Source organism: Pleurodeles waltl, chromosome 12 (genome assembly GCF_031143425.1).
Source record: "Pleurodeles waltl isolate 20211129_DDA chromosome 12, aPleWal1.hap1.20221129, whole genome shotgun sequence".
NCBI lineage: Eukaryota > Metazoa > Chordata > Amphibia > Caudata > Salamandridae > Pleurodeles > Pleurodeles waltl.
The window spans coordinates 530,590,255-530,608,745 of record NC_090451.1 but is presented as its reverse complement, the minus strand read 5'-3'; the positions used below and the strand labels follow the sequence as shown (position 1 = coordinate 530,608,745).

The following is an 18,491-nucleotide window of genomic DNA, read 5'->3' as shown; positions in this document are numbered from 1 at the left end:
ATGGTCCAAACAGAGATGTTGTCACCTCTGGACTACTGATTCTCACTGTACCCCGGAATCCACAAACAGAGGATGTCGCTGGTGTTGCAGACTGGTTGCGGAAGGAAAGGATATGCGGTGACATCATCCACTGGGGATTCATAATTAAAAAGTATTTTTGTTTCAAAACCGGGTGTGTGGGTCATTAGATTATAAATATAAAGGAATCTCTAGTCCCTTCCAAACTTGAGATTTTTCATACAGAGCTTCATAGCCCACTTCTGCCGTTTTTAAAACCTGCAAAGAACAGGTGTTGTTGTTACTGTATTTAATGTACTCAATTCACAATCAATTCATCGATCTCAGAAGAATGAAACGCTTAGTCAGCCTTGCTTGGATTCAAACTTATGACCTGCAGATCACAGCATATGCTTCGCACATCTTTATGGGCCACCTCCTTAAGAGAACTACAAGGAAAAGAGCTCTCAGTCTAAAGAAAGATCATATTGGTATTGGTAATTTTGTAGATGTAGTATTTTTTATAATACGGGTTCCAAAATCCAGCCTGATTCATGATGGTAGCAAACTGCTGCTACTGCCGTCCTCTTGAATATACAATTAGAGTCTTGCCAGCTTTTTCGTAAATTGCAGCTAACGCCCAGTTTCAGAATTATTAAGCACTGCGTGGTAGAACGACTGAAAGTAAAATGCGTGGGCTGCACTTAATTGTGACCCACGGTACAGAACAAACACTGACATACAATCAAATAACACTGAGACTACCTTTGCCTCTTACGCCTTGGTGGTCGGGGTGTGTGTGGGTTACCACAGAACCCACAAAGAACGTTTTCAAGTCCCTGGCAACTTCTGTTGACCCAAGTTCTGAGTTACCCCCAAATTCATATGTATTGGCATATATTTTTTAAATATTGGATTGGGATTGCAAATTTGATACAATTTGCATACTAAGCAAAACCTGCAGGTGCTTGCACTGATCTGCCCAATAACCTCTCTTGGCGACCAGGAACAGGAAGCAGGGCAGAGCTCTATTCACACTGAGTCAAGGGCCTTTTCCAGTGCAACATTCCCTTGTCCTTGAAGATAACACATGCACCGTTCTGCACCGTTCACCGTTCATGCACCGTTCTGCTGCCGCAGGGCCTTAGAGACTCTGGGCCAAAGTGTCAGTCAGGCTGTGGTTTCTCTCTTGGTCCTTTCCAGCAATCAGGCTGCTCAGGGCAAGCGAATAACAACCTCAGCAATAATTCAGACAAACCCTTCTTTTAAAATATTTGGCAAATAAACTCTGCAGAGGTCAAATGAAGGTAATCAGCTGGTGTATAGGTGAGTGTTCTTTGGAGTGCTGGTTGACCAAGCAGGGCCTGGGTCGGGCCTGGGAGTGCTGGCTCACACTGAGACTTTACTTAGTGCGACCACGAAAACGGAGTATTAGAAGTGCATTTGGTTGTGCTTGACCCTTATATAAACATGGAGTTTGCCATCACTCCATGCATCTGAATGCCGCTCCAACAACACTGGCTTCCAGAGTGTCGCATTTACCCTTTGTGGGACAAGGTTGCTATTGCAGCCTGGAGAAAATATTATTTGTCATCCTTAAAACTGTCCAGGATTACCAGACAGTTTGTCCTCACATCAGAATATTTTATGATACCTCAAAGAAAGGGTGACTCAGTGGCTTCATGTCACTGAGCTACCATGTCTCCATTCGTGGTCTTTGCTTTTACATATTGTTGTTATCATGTGCGCTGGTCCAATGAGCTGAATCGGAATGAACCAAGACTACAACTCCCAGAATGCAGTAATATGTAAAAGCAAAGTCCAGGAACGGAGCTGTTGTGTCGTGGTGACACGGAGCCATCTAGCCATCCCACTCAAGGATGGCCACGTTTCTTCGATTTAGGGGGTTTCATCTCTCTGCACCCTGGGTTTACTGGGCTAAAGGGTTCGCGTTTTGAGTGAATGCTTTACAAATACCATAGCTCGCTCACTTCGTGAACCACCCACCACATTTGAGGCAGATACCTTCAGCCAAGTGGGCACAGAGCCTCACACAGCTGCGGTGTCCTCCATCCAAGCAGACGCAGCCCCAGGACACAACTGTGTAAGAAAGACTGCAGATCCGGAAGCTGGCCCGCGCCCACGTTTCTAGTTTCCGTGAAGCTTTTCATGTAGCTCGTTGCTGTTCCACTCTCACAGAGTTCTTTATTTGGAAGAAGAATGTTGAAATGTTTTATGAAATAGTCTGATTCTCATTCTCGGTTCTTTCTCCTTGCTCATGTCTCCTTTTGTTCCCATACAAGAGCAGAATACACACTATTCAAATAACCCCATACCACGGCACGGCCCGGTAGAATTCTGTTGCGTTTCTTAAGGGTAAAACAAAATGTCGCTTTGAAGGGTGGCGCCATATTGTCTCTGTAAAGGCTGTGAAACAAACTTTTCGGTTCACCCACATGGAGCTAGAACATCGTTGACACCACTACAATTATGAATGCTTATTTGTAATAATGTTTTAGCACTTAAATATTATTATCTATCAGCATCTACCTGTCTGTGGTGCACCCCAATCTGTATTACTTCAATCTTTAAAAAAGCCTGTCAACAAAATTGTTCCAACACTAAGGTTGGTTAATGGGTCACACAGTGTCAAACAAATATTGGTTTCTTCTAAACCAGTGGTTCCCAACCGTTTTACTTCTGTGGACCCCCACTTTATAAATACTGGAACCAAAGGACCCCCACTAAATCATAAGTCAAATCCGGGAATCCCCCAGAGAGTCATTACCGAAAAATGGGGACCTAATCTATTAATATTATTTCATTTTCCAAGCAGCCGCGGACCCCCTGAGGAGGCTTCGCGGACCCCCAAGAGTTCCCGGGCCAAAGATTGCGGGGACCAAAGATTGGGAACCACTGTTCTAAACTATACCTTTCCGTATATTATTTGTGAAACCATGACTGTGTTGTCTATGCCAGCGATCAAAATAATGTTACTATAAAGGAATACAATTCCACTGTTTCATTTATACAATTACAATTACCAGGGTAGCTTAAATCCCAAATTAAGTAACGTTTTATTCTCCAAACATACTCTGCTTTGGGATGGTATTGTTTATTCCTTGAAACTGTCTTCAGTAAGGGCTTATCGCATTCAACTAGAGCTTTTGGGGGCTGAAATGTTACAGCCTGGCAATCTGAACTTGGACGTCCCTTACATACACGAAGAGGTCATTTACACCTGACCTCTGTTGGTAAAAAACGGAGTGAAAATATATTTAAAGCCTGTTTAAAGGCTTGTGCAGATGAGTGAAAATGTCTTCAATCCTTTAGTTATCAGCTCCATTTGTAACCAGTAAACCAGGGATAATCACACATGCAAAACCTTATTTGCCACTCTTGACTTGGCCCTTTCTGCATGGTCATCCCCAGACGTTTTGCCTTTTCCCTCCAATTTTTGCTGAATTCGTTTTTGCTGGCTTTAAGATTCTGAACACTTCACCACTGCTAACCAGTGCTTAAGTGCAGGTGCTCTGTACTCATGGTAACACTGGCTTCTCCACAATTAGCATTTAATTTACTTGTAAGTCTCTAGTAAAGTGCACTACATGCACCCAGGGACTGTAAATTAAATGCTACTAGTGGGCCTGGAGTACTGATTGTACCACTAACTCCAGTAGCCCTTTAAACATGTCTCTGGTCTGCCACTGCAGAGCCTGTCTGTGCAGTGTATAAATGCAATTTCAACCTGACAAGTGCACCGACTTGCAAGGCCCAAACCCTCCTTTTTCAGGTTGAGCCTAGGCAGTGCGCAAGCACTGTCTCTCGACATGTTGTAATCTACATCGGGTGGACCTGCAACACGCCCATTTCACGCCTATCACGTCATTCGTTCCTTGGCCTGCCTTTAAAAAATTCAATTTCGTAGGTAAGTGCTTACATTTTCCCCGCACTGAGGCTGCTTTGTTACCTCCTTGGAGGCTTACCCTATTACATGGATTATTGCACGATCGGTCATATACCTCAGTGTAACGTACTACTTTTTTCTGTGCACTTGCCTCTTCGCCCTGCTGCATGGCCGTATGTTGTTTCTTCCTCTTCTTTGATTTGGGCATGCCGCTGTTTCTCTGTGGTGTCTGCGCACAAAGGCTGCACGCTGAAGGGGGGTTCTTTTTAGTTTATTTAATAAATTGTTTTAAAAAGGTTCATATAGAGCAAACTCAATCGGAGGAGTGCTTTAATTAAGGACGTGAACTTTCACATAGTACAAACTCGATCGGAGGGGCGCTTTACATGACTATGTGAAATTTCCTATAGCGCAACCTTGATCTGAGCAGCGCTTTCGATGAGTACTATTTAACAAGTTTAGCAGTTAAAAAATATACAAACTGGAGCATTTAACACAGAAACAAACACAGAAATCCTCAGAGCGGCTCTCCCAGCACAGTGGGAGAGCCGTTACTATACTATTCACTGCACTCAGGAAACTCTCCCCATAATGCTTTGAGGGGCATTTATTTTTTAAAACATTTTTGCCCATAACTCAGCCTGTGGTGGTCCTACAACAATGGGACCATCCCAATACCCTTAAGCACAACACACTGCTTCTGTCCAGGTCATCTCTGGCTCCCCACACTAGGTGAAGGAGACTCCAAAATAGTAACCTCTACCACCATTCAATGTCTTTTTAAGCTCTTTCATGGCTAAAACATTTGTTTCACAGCTGGGAGTAGTTTGTGTTTTAAGGGCCTTGTTTCTAATAGTATTACAGTGGGCCCGTTAGGCCTGAAAATGAGTAAGGCACTACGCCCTCTAGGAGTTACATATTTGGTTATATTGCATTATTTTCTGCCATTTTGTTTTCATGTTGTTATGCCCTCTAGGGCCTGACTATATGGTTACATGACTATGTTTCTTACAAATGCTATTTTTATTATGGTGTCCTCTAGGGGCTGTTCTTAGCATTACAATCAATATGCTATAACATTTACTGCAACATTTTCAGCCATAACTCACTGTGTGGTGGTCCTAGGACAATAGCACCACCCTCAAAACGTTCAGCACAACATTCTCTTTCTGTGTAGGTCATCTTTGTGTCCCCACACTAGGTTGGGGGTACTCCAAAATAGTAACCACTACCACCATTCAGTCTTTCTTAAGCTCTCTCATGGCTAGGACTTTTGTTTTACAGCTGGGAGTAGTTTGTGTTTCAAGGATCTTGTCTGTAGTAGTATTGCAGTAGGCCTGCTAGGCCTGAAAATGTGTAAGGCACTACACCCTAAAGGGGCTACGTATATGGTTACACTGCATTACTTTCTGCCATTCTGTTTTCATGTCATTATGCCCTCAAGGGGCTGACTACATGGTTAGATGACCATGTTTCTTACAAATGCTATTTTTATTACAGGCTCCTCTAGGGGCTATCCTGAGCATTACAATCAAGACACTACAATATGCGCTACTAATAAACTTGTCCCATAATGCTTTGCGGGCATTCCTTTTACAAAACATTTTTACCCATTACTCACTGTATGGTGGTCCTAGGACAATGGGACCACCATCAAAATGTTCAACAGAGCACACTCTTTATGTCTAAGGCATCTCTGGGTCCCCACACTAGGTTGGGGGGGGGGAGGGCACAATATATTAACCTTTCCCATCAGTTAATGTCTGTTTAAGTTCTCTTATGGCAGGGACGTTTGTTTTACAGCTGGGAGTTTGTGTTTTAACTGCCTTGTTTGAAATATTATTCTAGTACCCCTTCTATACCTGAAAGGCCTGAAAATGTGTAATGCACTACGCCCTCTAGGGACTAAATATATGGCTACCCTGCATTACGTTCTGCCATTCTGTTTTCATGTGGTTATGATCTGTAGGGGCTGACTATATGGTTACATGACCACATTTCTTACAAATGTTATTTTTATAGTGGTACCTGCTAGGGGCTGTTGTGAGCATTACAGTCAAGCTACTAAAATATTCACTGCACACGGAAACTCGCCCCATAATGCTTTGCGGGACATTCATTTTACAAAACATTTTTGCCCATAACTCACCACACAATGTGTTCTTTCTGTCTAGGTCATCTCTGGGTCCCAACACTAGGCTTGGGGGAGGCAAAATAATAATATAAAAAAATATAATAAATAATAGCAATATTTTCAATTTTTGCTGCAGACAGAGGAAGAAGGTAAATGGAAGTGCTTTAATTATATGCAAGGTCACTGGAATTATGTGGCAGACAGGATCAAATCATGCAGCAGGGGTGACCAATTTGTGTAGCAAGAAAAGACGAGTGACACATCTACAATGCCAATAGCTCTAACTCAAGCAAATGCAAGACCTATTGTATAGCAAATGCTTTTTATTAAATGTAAGCCACCTCTAAGGTAGACTCTAGTTAGCCTCGAGGGCAGGCTGCAGTGCATTACAAATGTTGGACATGTACTTTTCAGTATAACATGTCCTGGTAGTGAAAAACTATTAAATTCGTTTTTCACTACTGCAAGTCCTATCGCTCCCATAGCTTAACATTGGGGTTACCCTGAAACAGCCTTTAAGTGTAATTTCCAGTTGGGCAAGACAGAAATTTGGAGCTTGATGTGTCTGGACTCACAATTCAAAATGACAACTTATGGTAAGTTGGATTTTAAATTGTAAGTCTGAAAATGCCACTTTTAGAAATATGACACTTTTGTAATTTAACCATGCTGTACCTCTGCCTGTCTCCGAATACACATTTGGGGTGGGTGACAGCCTGGGCTTTGTGTATTCCCTTTAGACAGTCACATATAAAGAGAGCTGGGGTGTGACATTTACATCCTGATGGCCCATCATCAGGTGATGGACCTTGCTGGGCTAGATGGGAGGGAGGAGCCGACACTTACACCTGAATAGGGCTGTGCCTGTCCCCAAACAAGGAGCTGCATAACCCCTGTAGAGTGTCCAGAGCCAGAGAAGGAAGGGCAGAGACAGTGTGCACATTAATGGCCTCTATTTGAAGTCTTTCCCACTTCAAAGGCTCAACTGGTTATAAGTACTGGACCCCAAATCCCACCAAATCAGTATACTTCTGAATCTGCAGACATTCTTCCAGGAAAAGGACTGCTGTTCTGCCAGGAGTGACTGACATTCTTCTCAACTGCATTGCTGTGTTGGCCAGCTGTCTCTTGCCTGGAAGTGAGAAGGACTGGACGTTGCTCTCAACATCCTCTGCAGAACCAAGTGACTCCAAGGGCTTGCTGGCTTGCCTCCTGTTCTGGAAGTCTCAAGGCCATCAAAGACTTCCCTGAACTCTACTGCAGCATCTGGACTCTGCCACTGTGAGTCCTGCCATGCCAAGAGATGTCAATATAGTTCTGGCCTTGAAGGGGACTCTGCAGCCACTTTTCTTCAAAAACCAATACATTGAGGCTGTTGCGTCGCTCAGAACCACCGTAGTGCTCTTCGATGCTGACACAGTGACGATTCAACATCGACACAGGACCCAACTGCAAGGTTCGACGACGACGCAGCACCTGCATTGAAAGGGATTCAACACCGACGCTGGACCCGACTGCGAGGCTCGACGATGATGCATCTATCCGATTGTGCTGATCTGAACTGATGCATCGAGTCTTCAACGCCAACGTTTGCTCTATCCAAGGTACTGTTTCAGCGGGCCGTGTGTGGGTTCTGTAGCCGGCCTGCCTTCCATGGCTGGTGGCCTGAACTTTGGATTTACCCCGGTCTAGTGCAACCTCAAGTAACCTTTTAGTGCTATTTACTTTAAAGCAATACAGTGCAGTTTATTGTTTATAAAATCATATCTTAACTTTTACAAATAGGACTTTTGTTATTTCGGTCTTGTTTTAATCAGATAGGTATTCTCCATTCTTCTAAACTGGTGTGGAGTCTTTGTGTGGTGTTTTCCATTGTGTTACTGTACTTGAGTGTTCCACAAATACTTTACACATTGCCTCCTAAGTTAAGCCTGACTGATAAGGCCCAAGCTTCCAGAGGATGAGCATAAGTTAATTTAGGGTGTGTATCTGACTTACCCTGGCTAGTATTGTGGTCTCTACTGGACAGGGTGTATATCTCTGCCAACTAGAGACCGAATTTCTAACATCCATTTTTGGAAGACAGGTGATCAGATGCAAAAACACATCTGATACCCACAAAAATGTTATATGTGCTGCAGTGTTTCTCAATAGTGCTGATCTGCTTGACGTCATAAAATGTAGTATGTGCCTCAATTTGATGGTGATAAGGGAATGATTCAAATAAAACATAATTTCACCATTTGAAGACATAATTTCATCCTCAAGAAGCTGGGATTGTGGCATTTTCACAGTTCACATTTATGGCACCTGTGTTATTATGGCATGGGCATTAGTAACAGGTTTCTAGGGGGCAGCATCTGAAACCCATCTGCTCCACCTGCTGAGCCACCTATGCCTGCTGTATGTCTGTTTTTGCGCTATTTTGAAGCCATTTATCATTTTTACACTTAGATTTACTATCCAGTACTTGGTATTTCATCAAGGGCAAAAACGATGAAATATAATTTACTTCCTGCGATGTCACCTTTGCACCAAAATGGTATGGGATGTATGTAAACCACTCTGAGGCTGTCAGTGGGTGACACTAGCAAATACATAAGTGAAACAAGATTATATTTTAAGATATGGCGGTATGGGCAGCCAGACCCTGTGTCCATGTCTTGAGAAAAGAGCCAATGTCGAAGAAGAAGAACAGAAAATGCCTGCAGAAACGTAATAGAAAACATCTGACAAAACTAAATCAAAAAATGTACCCCATATTCCAAATTCCACTGCAGGGGAACAAGAAATCAAGTACAAATCCTAGTAAGGAGAAACTACTGGGCAACAGAAGCCTTATCCTGAGCTACAACCTCCTTCCTTAGCAGTGGAATGATCAATCTCACAGAGAATAGGGTCGAGGCCAATGAGATAAAATGCCATTAAGAGAGTGCTCCAAAAATTATGATGATCACTGTGGCACAGGCAGAGGAAACCATCTCCGGTCTAAGCTCTTATACCTCTGGAGCTGAGACCAATCCAAGAAATACGGGAACAGACAAACAAATAAATGGGATGGGGAAACCTAACCCGCAGAAAACTAGGCAAATGTACAATATAGAACGGTTGTCCCAAGGCATTCAATCTACCAAAAAGGTAAAGGAATGTCTGGACCTGACCTCATCACAGGTTGCTTGTATCAAAAGCACTTTGCAAGCAACAGTTGCACAATTGCCTCCAATAGGCTTACATTTATATGATAACTCCAACAACTCAGATTCCAGAGACAGATGTGGTTGGATGGAGAGACTGTGGTCCGGCCCCCGCTTACAAATGTTCAACAGCAGTCTGTCCTTTATGCAGGTCTTAAAGGAATCCTTCACCACAAGGCGGCTAGTTTGTCAAAAGGAGCTTGGTGCAGAAAGGCAAATTTGGGTGACATACCTGTCCTCTCCAAGCAAGATTGTGAGTATCAGGAAGTAGAGAGCTTCGCAGCAGCTCTTATATTTCACCCAGAATATACCTCTTGCGGGCACAAAGATAGCTTGATCGGACATCATTTACTCAAACTACCAATGGCCCTTCTTGGCCAGGATACCCTCAAATCTAAATAACTTGACTATATAGCATTTATCCTGGGGACAAAGGACCACTCCAAGGGGGCAACTAAAGTTTTGTTTCATGAAGCTGAGATAGCAAGATGTGTGGACAGGCACTCTAAAACATTGGCAAAATGGGGGATGGGTATCAGTAAAGACACAAAAGCAAAATACCAATGGATCCTGGCCAAAATGAACCACCGGAATCTGCAGCAGGAATCTCTCCTTTGCTATTCAAAGGGCACACAAAACCTGAGGTCAGGAATAAAGCCAATTCAAATCAAGAAGGGTCTTGCCGCCAATAAAAGAATGTGCTGGCTGACATCTAGCTTGCACTGAATGGCGACAAGCCACCACGGAGGTCAAGCTAACTCTGCCCCCATTGTAACATTTCCTCCTCCCACCCACTTAGGCTTTAATTCTGGTCATGGAATATTCGAGGCCTAAACAACCTCACGACAAACACTGATGGATGGAGAAAGTTAGCAAAAAAGACATAGTATGCTTGCACAAGACTTGGCAGTTGGTGGCTACAACATGGCAGGATACTTTGAATTTTTCACACCAGCTGAACTATCTGTCAAGGGGGCCATTCCTCTGAAATTGCGATACACAAAATCCTGGAGCTCGAAGCAAAAGAGCTTGCAAGTGCCCTGGGGGCTTATATCTTAATGAAAGTAACTGCAGCAAATAGATCGCACTGTTGGAATGCACCTACAATTGTTATCACACGAATATGCATAAATCCAAAATAACCCAAGAAAAGAACTGCTGCAAGAGAAATCCTAAAAACGATTCAAATCCTAAGGCAATAATATCATGAAGCCATGTGGGTAATGGCGGGAGATTTCAATATGCATGTACTAGGAACAGCGAGATCCTCAATATGGCAGCATGAAAAAGACACTGCATGGTATATTCCGGAGATCGCCTTAGGGAAAATCAAGAAGGACACGGCTGGTGAAAAATTTGCCACCACTCTTAATTTGGTGGGTTGCACAACCCTTAATGGCAGAAGTACATTGAATCAGCTTCTATCCTGTACATATATCACAAGTTCCAGCTCCTCACTAATTGATCACATTTGGGTATCCCCGCAGAATTACTTCCAAGTAAGCAATTTCCAAGTGCAACTCAGTTTGATCAGCGACCACGCAAGATTAACTTGTTCTCTCTCTGTGATGGCCATCAGACTCCCACCAATCCAAACAACTGGCTACCAGAAGGACATTTGTATTCTGCAAAAAATAAAATAGTATCCACTGCCAACAGCCTCAAAAAATTTAAACTGAATGCAGCCCTAAAGATGGGGGCAAGTGAGCAGTCATCTTCACCCTCACACTGGTCGGCGTTCACGCGGAGCAGCTACTCAACTTGTTTTCCCACAAGGAGGGAGACACAGAAAGTAGGCAAACAAGCATCAAATCCCTGAATTGAGACCTTTTAAGCAAAAACTGAATAAGCTCTTGAGGAAAGCCTGCAGTAACAGCATCTCCTTCTCAAGAGGGGAGGAGATTTGGAATGCAAGGAAGACCTATAGAGCCAAGTTATGGGAAATTGCCAGACAAAACGAAGATAAACAGGTAATTGAACTCCATGAGGACTCAAAACAAAGAAATCTGCTCCATTTTGGAGACTGGTCGAGAAACAATCAAATGGATATAATGGCAGCTTTCATCTAGTTTGCCACTGAATTCAGCAAAGTTGATCAATTGAGGCTATGACTGAAGCTGCAAAATTGGGCTATTCCGGAAAACCTATTGACAGTTATCATAAGCCTATATAAAAGGACCTGGGTGAGAGTTAAAATATCAAATAAGGTCACAACGCATAATACAGGTCTTAAACAGGGGTGTGTTTTAGTCCCCCTACTATTTAATCTCTATTTGGCTGACATAAACAATACACTAGCCATAGTAACAGCATTTCCCCCCTACATTTGTGGGTGCCCACATCCAAAGCCTTCAGTATGCCGATGATATGTTACTATTCGATCATACTGCTTTTAGGCTGGAACAATCCTTGGATGCCTTTCACTGTATTTTTAGGAAAATAAGCTATCAGTTAATCATTCAAAAAATAATCCTGGTCTGTGGAGCCAGAAGTATCAATAAAGTCAAATTTGTCATGAATGATGCACGACTGGAACAAGTGTCAAGTATAAAGTACCAGGGCATCCATTTTAATCAGTGTGGATTGCACAAAGCACATCTGTCCACCTTAAAAGAAATTTCCCTATCCAGAATTACAAGCTTTCAAAAATTGTTTAAAAAGATGCATGGCCCAGAATAGAGTATTCAATGCCATGTTTATGCCAACTTTAACATATGGCCCTTTAACATTTAAAGATCACCTTCCCACACAGCTAGATAAAGCACAAACCTGATGTTACAGATGCAGCCACCCTTTCTTCCCAAATACGACTGGAATTTGTCCTCTGTAATCAATCAATTATGCTGAACGCTCCGTTTTTGGGATATTATGTTAAGCTTAATGCGGCTCCCACATGATCTCTCAAGGATCTAATAAGGTGTAGGCGTCCAGGATAAAAAGCTTCAATGGAAGCCCTATGTGAGGGACTCAGTTAAACCTTTGGGCGCACAGAGTCATTTTGCACAAAACCTGCAGCCACAATTAAGCTCTAAACTCTGTCAAAAATGCAAGAATAAAATTGGGCGAAGACACTCGGCAAGGGATAGCACAAAAGGCTCATGCAGAACTGAGCATAGCTTTCTATCAAGACCAGGGGAAATCTTCATACTTATCTGGCCCTTTGAACTTGGCTTACAAAAGAACTCATGAGACTGAGATGTGGACTAATCCCTTTAAAAGCGTACAAATTTGGAAGCGTAAAAGGTTCTCCTGATTAACTGTAGTCTGTGAAATTATAAGCAAGAATGGCCAATGCACGATGTCTGTCTTTGCCCTAGCTTCAAAAGTTTAAGGTGTTACTGGTTAAAACCAATATTCTGACATTTGGGCATAAACCATTGTAAAAAAAGCTATAACTTCATGCTTGAATAGAGTAGAAGCACAACCCTCAGCCAGATTTGTGACATTTCTTAGGGAAGACTTCAAGATGATGAACAAGAGTTCTGAGAGAGGTTAAAGTTACAGGCTGATTTTGCCCACCTGATCTAGCCCAAGAACAGTCGCCGACTGATTTTTGCTGCTTAATGAAATTGCAGTACACTTTATTAACTGGTCTACAATCTTGCTGTGCCATGTTGGTGGATAAAATTATATAACTATCACGCCTCACAATTTTAGTCAGGACTAGTGCCTGCCAGATTGTGTAGGCCCCCTGACACTGTAAAATTCCCTTTATGGATTTGACTGGGAATCGTGTGTATGCCACTCAACTTATAGCTCGTTATGGTCTTATGATTTGTTGTTTGGTGATTTAAGTCTTTAGTACCAAAGGCCCTATAACTGGGGATTCTCAATGCAATGCCTAAACCAGTGTACCAATGACTCTATGGTGTCATTTTACAAACCCCCTTTACTTGTTGATGCAGCACCTCCAACACTGACACTAGGCCCAGCCACACAAGTGGCACAGCATTTTTATTGGCACAAGTGGAGCAATGCTGGGTGGTAGGAATTGTGTGGATTCCTGCAGATTCCAGAATTTTCTATCACAGAAATATAAGAAAAAATGTGTGATTTCAGGCAAAGTTTGAGGTTTGCAGGGTACTTACTGTGGGTAAAAAGACATCATGGGATCCATGCAACTCACCTCCCCTTGGATTCCCCTAGGTGTCTAGTTTAACAAAATGTACATATTTGCTAGTTTTCCCTGGGTACCGACTGAGATAGGGCCCAAAAACCACAGCTATCCACTTTTGCAAAAAACAGGTCAGTTTTGCATAGAAAAATGTGATGTAGCCATGTTGCGTTTCAGGCCATTTCCTGTAACGGGCACTAGGCCTACCCACACAAGTAAGGTACCATTGTCATCAGAAGACTTAGGAAAGGGCTGGATGGAAGGAAGTTTGTGGCTCTGTGCAGAATCGAGAAATTTCCATCACAGAAATATGAGGAAAATGTGTGTTTTTTAGTCAAAGTTTGAGGTTTGCAAGGGATTCAAATTAAAACACCCTGATGACAGCCACGCAAGTCACCCCATCTTAGATTCCCCTAGATGTCAAATTTTTCAAAAATGTACAGGTTTGCAAGGTCTCTCTGGATGTTGGCTGAGGTAGGGCTTACAAATCACAGTTACTCACTTTGCAAAAAATGTGTCAGCTTTGCATGAAAAAATGTGATGTATCCATGTTGCATTTTGGGCCGAGTCCTGACTCGGACACTAGGGGGACCTACACACGTGAGGTACCATTTTCATCAGACGACTTAGGAGAATGCTGGATGGGAGGAAGTTTGTGGCTCTGCGCAGATTCCAGAACTTTCCATCAAAGAAATATGAGGTAATTGTATTTGTTTAGTCAAAGTTTGAGGTTTGCAAGGGATTTTCGGTGAAACAACCTGGTGAGAGCGACACAAGTTACCCCATCCTTGATTCCCCATGGTGTCTAGTTTTTTAAACTGTACAGGTTTGCAAAGTTTCCCTAGGTGCTGGCTGAAGTAGGGCCCAAAAATAACAGTTACCCACTTTGCAAAAAACGCGTCAGCTTTGCGTAGAAAAATGTGATTTATCCATGTTGCATTTTTGACAGTTTTCCGCCGCGGATACTAGGCCTACCCCCACAAGTGAGGTACCATTTTCATCAGAAGATGTGGGAGAATGCTGGGTGGGATAACGTTTGTGGCTCTGTGCAAACACCAGAACTTTCCCTCACATAAATGTGAGGAAAATGTGTTTTTTGAGTCAAAGTTTGAATGTTTCATGGGATTTTGGGTAAAACAACCTGGTTAGAGACATGTAAGCCACCCCATCTTAGATTCCCCTATGTGTCTAGTTTTCAGAAATGTACAGGTTTGCAAGGTTTCCCTAGGTGCCGGCTGAGGTACAGCCCAAACACCACAGTTAACCACTTTTAAAAAAACTGGTCAGTTTTGTGTAGAAAAATTTGATGTATCCATTTTGCCTTTTGGTGGGTTTCCTGTCACAGGCACCAGGCTTACCCCTACAAGTGAGGTACCATTTTCCTTGGGAGACTTACGGGAACATAGGATAGTAGAACAAGTGTTATTACCAATTGTATTTCTCTGCATTTGCACACTCCAAATGTGAGACAATGTGTAAGAAAGAAGCAGTTTTGATAAGTACCCTGTAATTCACATGCTAGTAAGGGTACCCACAAATTCAGAGATGTGAAAATAATCCCTACTTCTAAACTCCATGTCTTGTGCCCGTTTCGGAAATACATAGGTTTCCTTGATACCTACTTTTCACTATTTATATTTTACCATATACATTGCTCTATACCGGTACACAGTGAAAAAACACTGCAAGGTGCAGCTCAGTTATTGGCTCTGGGTACCTCAGGTTCTTGGAAAACCCATAAACCCTATATATCGCAACAACCAGAAGGGTGTAGCAAATGTACTGGTATAAAGCTTTTCTGAATCGGTCATCATGAACTGAAGTTACAAATTAAAACGTTTTCACAAATGCATGTTTTTTCCTACTAATTTTAAATATTATTCTATTTCAACACTTGGTTTCGTTGAGAAAACCTTGAAGGATCTACACAAATAACCCCTGGCTGAATTCAGAATTTTGTCTCCAGAAATGTATAGCTCTCCTGTTTCACACCCATTTCCACCACAAACTGGAAGGAGGTTGAAAGCACAAATAATAGGGACAAAGGGCTATCTTCCAGTAAAATGACAGAACTGTGATAGAAAATTTGGTTTTCTGAATCAAGTCTGCCTATCCCTGAAAGTTGGAAAGATGGTGATTCTAACACTGCAAACCTTTCGTTGATGTCGTTTGCAGGGAAAAAAACTGACACTTTCTTCTGCAGCACTTTGTTTTCACATTTCCCCCCAAAAAACAAAATGTAGATACATTTTGGATAATTTCATGGTTCCCTGGAGGGGAGTTCACAAATCCTGGGCACCTTTAGAATACCTACGATGTTTGAAAAAAAGGACATAAATATGGCGTGGATAGCTTATGTGGACAATAAGTTATGGGGGCCTAAGCATGAACTACCCCAAATAGCCAAAAAAGGCTTCGCGCAGGAGGGGGAAAAGGCCTAGTTGCGAAGGGGTTAAGATGTGAAAAGGTATTGTGTTACAAAAGTTGTTTTCAGTTCCTGTGGACCCTTCCTGAAGGAAGCAATACGTTTTTTAAATTCACAACATGTGACAGACAGGCATGGTTCTTTAGCAGAGGTGGGCGAGCCATCACATGAACAGGGAGAGCCGAGCCAGATCCGTGCCAAAGGCCTGAGAGGGCTCTAAGAGCCCATTCACGAGCTGAGCCCTGAAAATGTTTGGCATTTAATCATACAACAAATATCACATAAATATGATAAAGGGTCCTCAAAATTAAAAAAATACATTCTTTTAACATGTGGAAGTTTTGATATCAATATGTCACATTATAGCACCGCAATGACAAGTATTTAATAAAATTGATAGTTTCTAAACATGAACTTAAAGTCATATATGCCTCCTCCCTCACGCTGGCGACAGTGCAATCAGTGTACTAACAGGCAAGCCTGTGACATCTGAACCCAGTATGTGGCCCAGATTCTTACAGAGTGACATTATAATCTATTATATACAACACAATAGGTGTTTGTACAGTTGATATTCTGAACTCACATATTTTAAAGTGCTTTCACGTGCAATCATGAAGAAAAAGGAAAACTGGTAAACTAAAATCCGTGCCTAAGATCACAGAGTTTAGTTAAGTGAGGAATGAGCAATTAATCCAGGTTCTCTGATTTACTTTGTACAAAACAGTCACTAAATGGGTATCTATTTGCTCCTCCTTTTTTAAATCAAATGTTAGTGTTTTGTTTTTACCTCTGTGCATGAGTAGAAGGAGGATGGCAAGCAGAAGTCAGATGAAAGCTTGGCTTGCTTTGAGCTTGAGTTTCCAACAGGAGCTCGAGCTGAACCAGAGTCAGGCTTCAGGCTCCAGCCTCTCTTGAGCTTTCAATGGCTCACCCATCTTTATTCCCAAGCAATGCTGAAAAGTGGTAGAGGTTCCTCCTGTCCTCAGTACTCCAATTTTGTTCCCTCCCTCCAGATTACAGGCGCTCCTCCTGCTTTTGTAGCTGGACAAAGCTCTGAAATGGAGGAAGACTCTACAACTGGCCGGGTCAATGCAACTGCTGTAGAGCTATTTACCTCTGAAGTTCACAGGTTGCATCTAAGTGGGCAGACCCAGCGTTTTACCCTTCAGAGGTCAATACAATAAGTGCTAAAGTGACAGTGGCTCCTTCAGAGAGTATGAGCACCATTTAAATGTTGTCTGTTTTATTAGGTCTGCCGTTAATCAAGACCTTATGATTATATAACTTTATATGTATAATATGCCTACTTACAGGGGCTTTCAGAGTGTCCTCGTCAGGCATTAATATGCCACTACGGCATACAGCCGTGGGTCAGCCCACTTCAGCGACTGGTTAATTGTACTGCTCTTTCGCTGGTGCGCATCTGCACACTAATGACTGCTCCTTGGTGCCAGGGACTAATAAGGTAATGTGTGCTCTCTGAGATCAGAAATATGTTTGAGATCAGCCAATGTCCTTTTTATACTGACAATGACCCGGAAGCACACCTAACACTAACGTTTTACAAAAGCAATAACAAACCAACCATTGTCAAAGCTAAAAAGAATGGCTGCCAGCGCCAGACCAATTGACTTTGCCATTGCTTGTTTGGTTAGGGAATGAGCCCAATGAGAGCTGAGGTGACACTGACAAACAAGGGGGTAAGGATCATTAGGAACCCTCCTGAAACTAAAGAACATGTACAGAGTCCTTTTGAAAAGTACTATTTGAACCTGTTGATACAAACTCTATGTGTACGAAGGAGATTCAAAAACTGCCCTGCACTGCAAAGGAGCTGCACGGGAGGATGAAACGTGGCTGACTCTGCCTGACACTTACTGGCCTCGCAGGGTCACCGGCAGTCTGAAAATCACCCTTAACACATCAATACATGTATGCGGGTATGGGTGCTGCAGGGTGTATGATCTTTGGTTATAAAAAGTACCACCATCTTCTTAATCACATATGGATCACACCAACGTGGCTGCTCAAACACTAACACCACAGTTCACACGCCTCCTCACTTTTACTTTTCGGAGTGGTGAATCTCGGCTGAGTAGACACCCCCGAGGACTTTCACCTTCTCCTGCAGATTCTTTGCAAGCAGGGGGCACTTCACAGGAGCAGAAATCATGCATGGGGCCTGGCAGTATCACAAAAGGAGGGCGGAGACCAGGAAGTGAGGGACAGTGCTGCAAGATAATGGGTGAGATCCAAGGGGAGGGGGGAGGCTGAGTAGGGAATGAAGGGTTTCACAGTAGATCCTACCTTTCCGGGCTTTCTTCTGCAGTTTCAAAGTGTCCGAAGTCTTCTTCTTGATCTCGCTTCGTGCACGCTTGTACTCTGCAAGAATGGACAAACAGGTAATGCATAGCATCATAATGTACCATACTTAGTTGTTTTACAGCTAGGACTACGTTATGCAAATCACATACAACGTTGAAGTATGTGGGTAATGAAGTGTGTCTATCATGGCCTCATACATGGCTGCCTACCACTGATCTAGGGCCCAGAGTCCACGGTCACCCTGAACTTTGGAACAGAGGTGTTTACGCATTTGCAACTATAATGCGCACGCCATACTTTGACTAAGTTGGTAAGACACGGGGTTCATGTGCCTGCTGCAGAGATCGGCAAAAAACCATGCGGGCTGGAATTCAAAGGACCTGGGAAAGCCC

General features: G+C 42.8%; 1 protein-coding gene across 9 annotated transcripts in view; it reads right to left on the bottom strand.

Annotated features, from left to right (window-relative positions):
• MTSS2 (MTSS I-BAR domain containing 2) overlaps window positions 1-18,491 on the bottom strand; it is a 309,369-nt gene that overhangs the window by 93,739 nt on the left and 197,139 nt on the right. For all 9 annotated transcript variants that reach the window (XM_069217485.1, XM_069217486.1, XM_069217481.1 and 6 more), the window contains exon 6: window positions 18,082-18,156. In XM_069217485.1, the coding sequence (XP_069073586.1) occupies window positions 18,082-18,156 (75 nt within the window). The remainder of the gene's footprint in view (window positions 1-18,081; window positions 18,157-18,491) is intronic.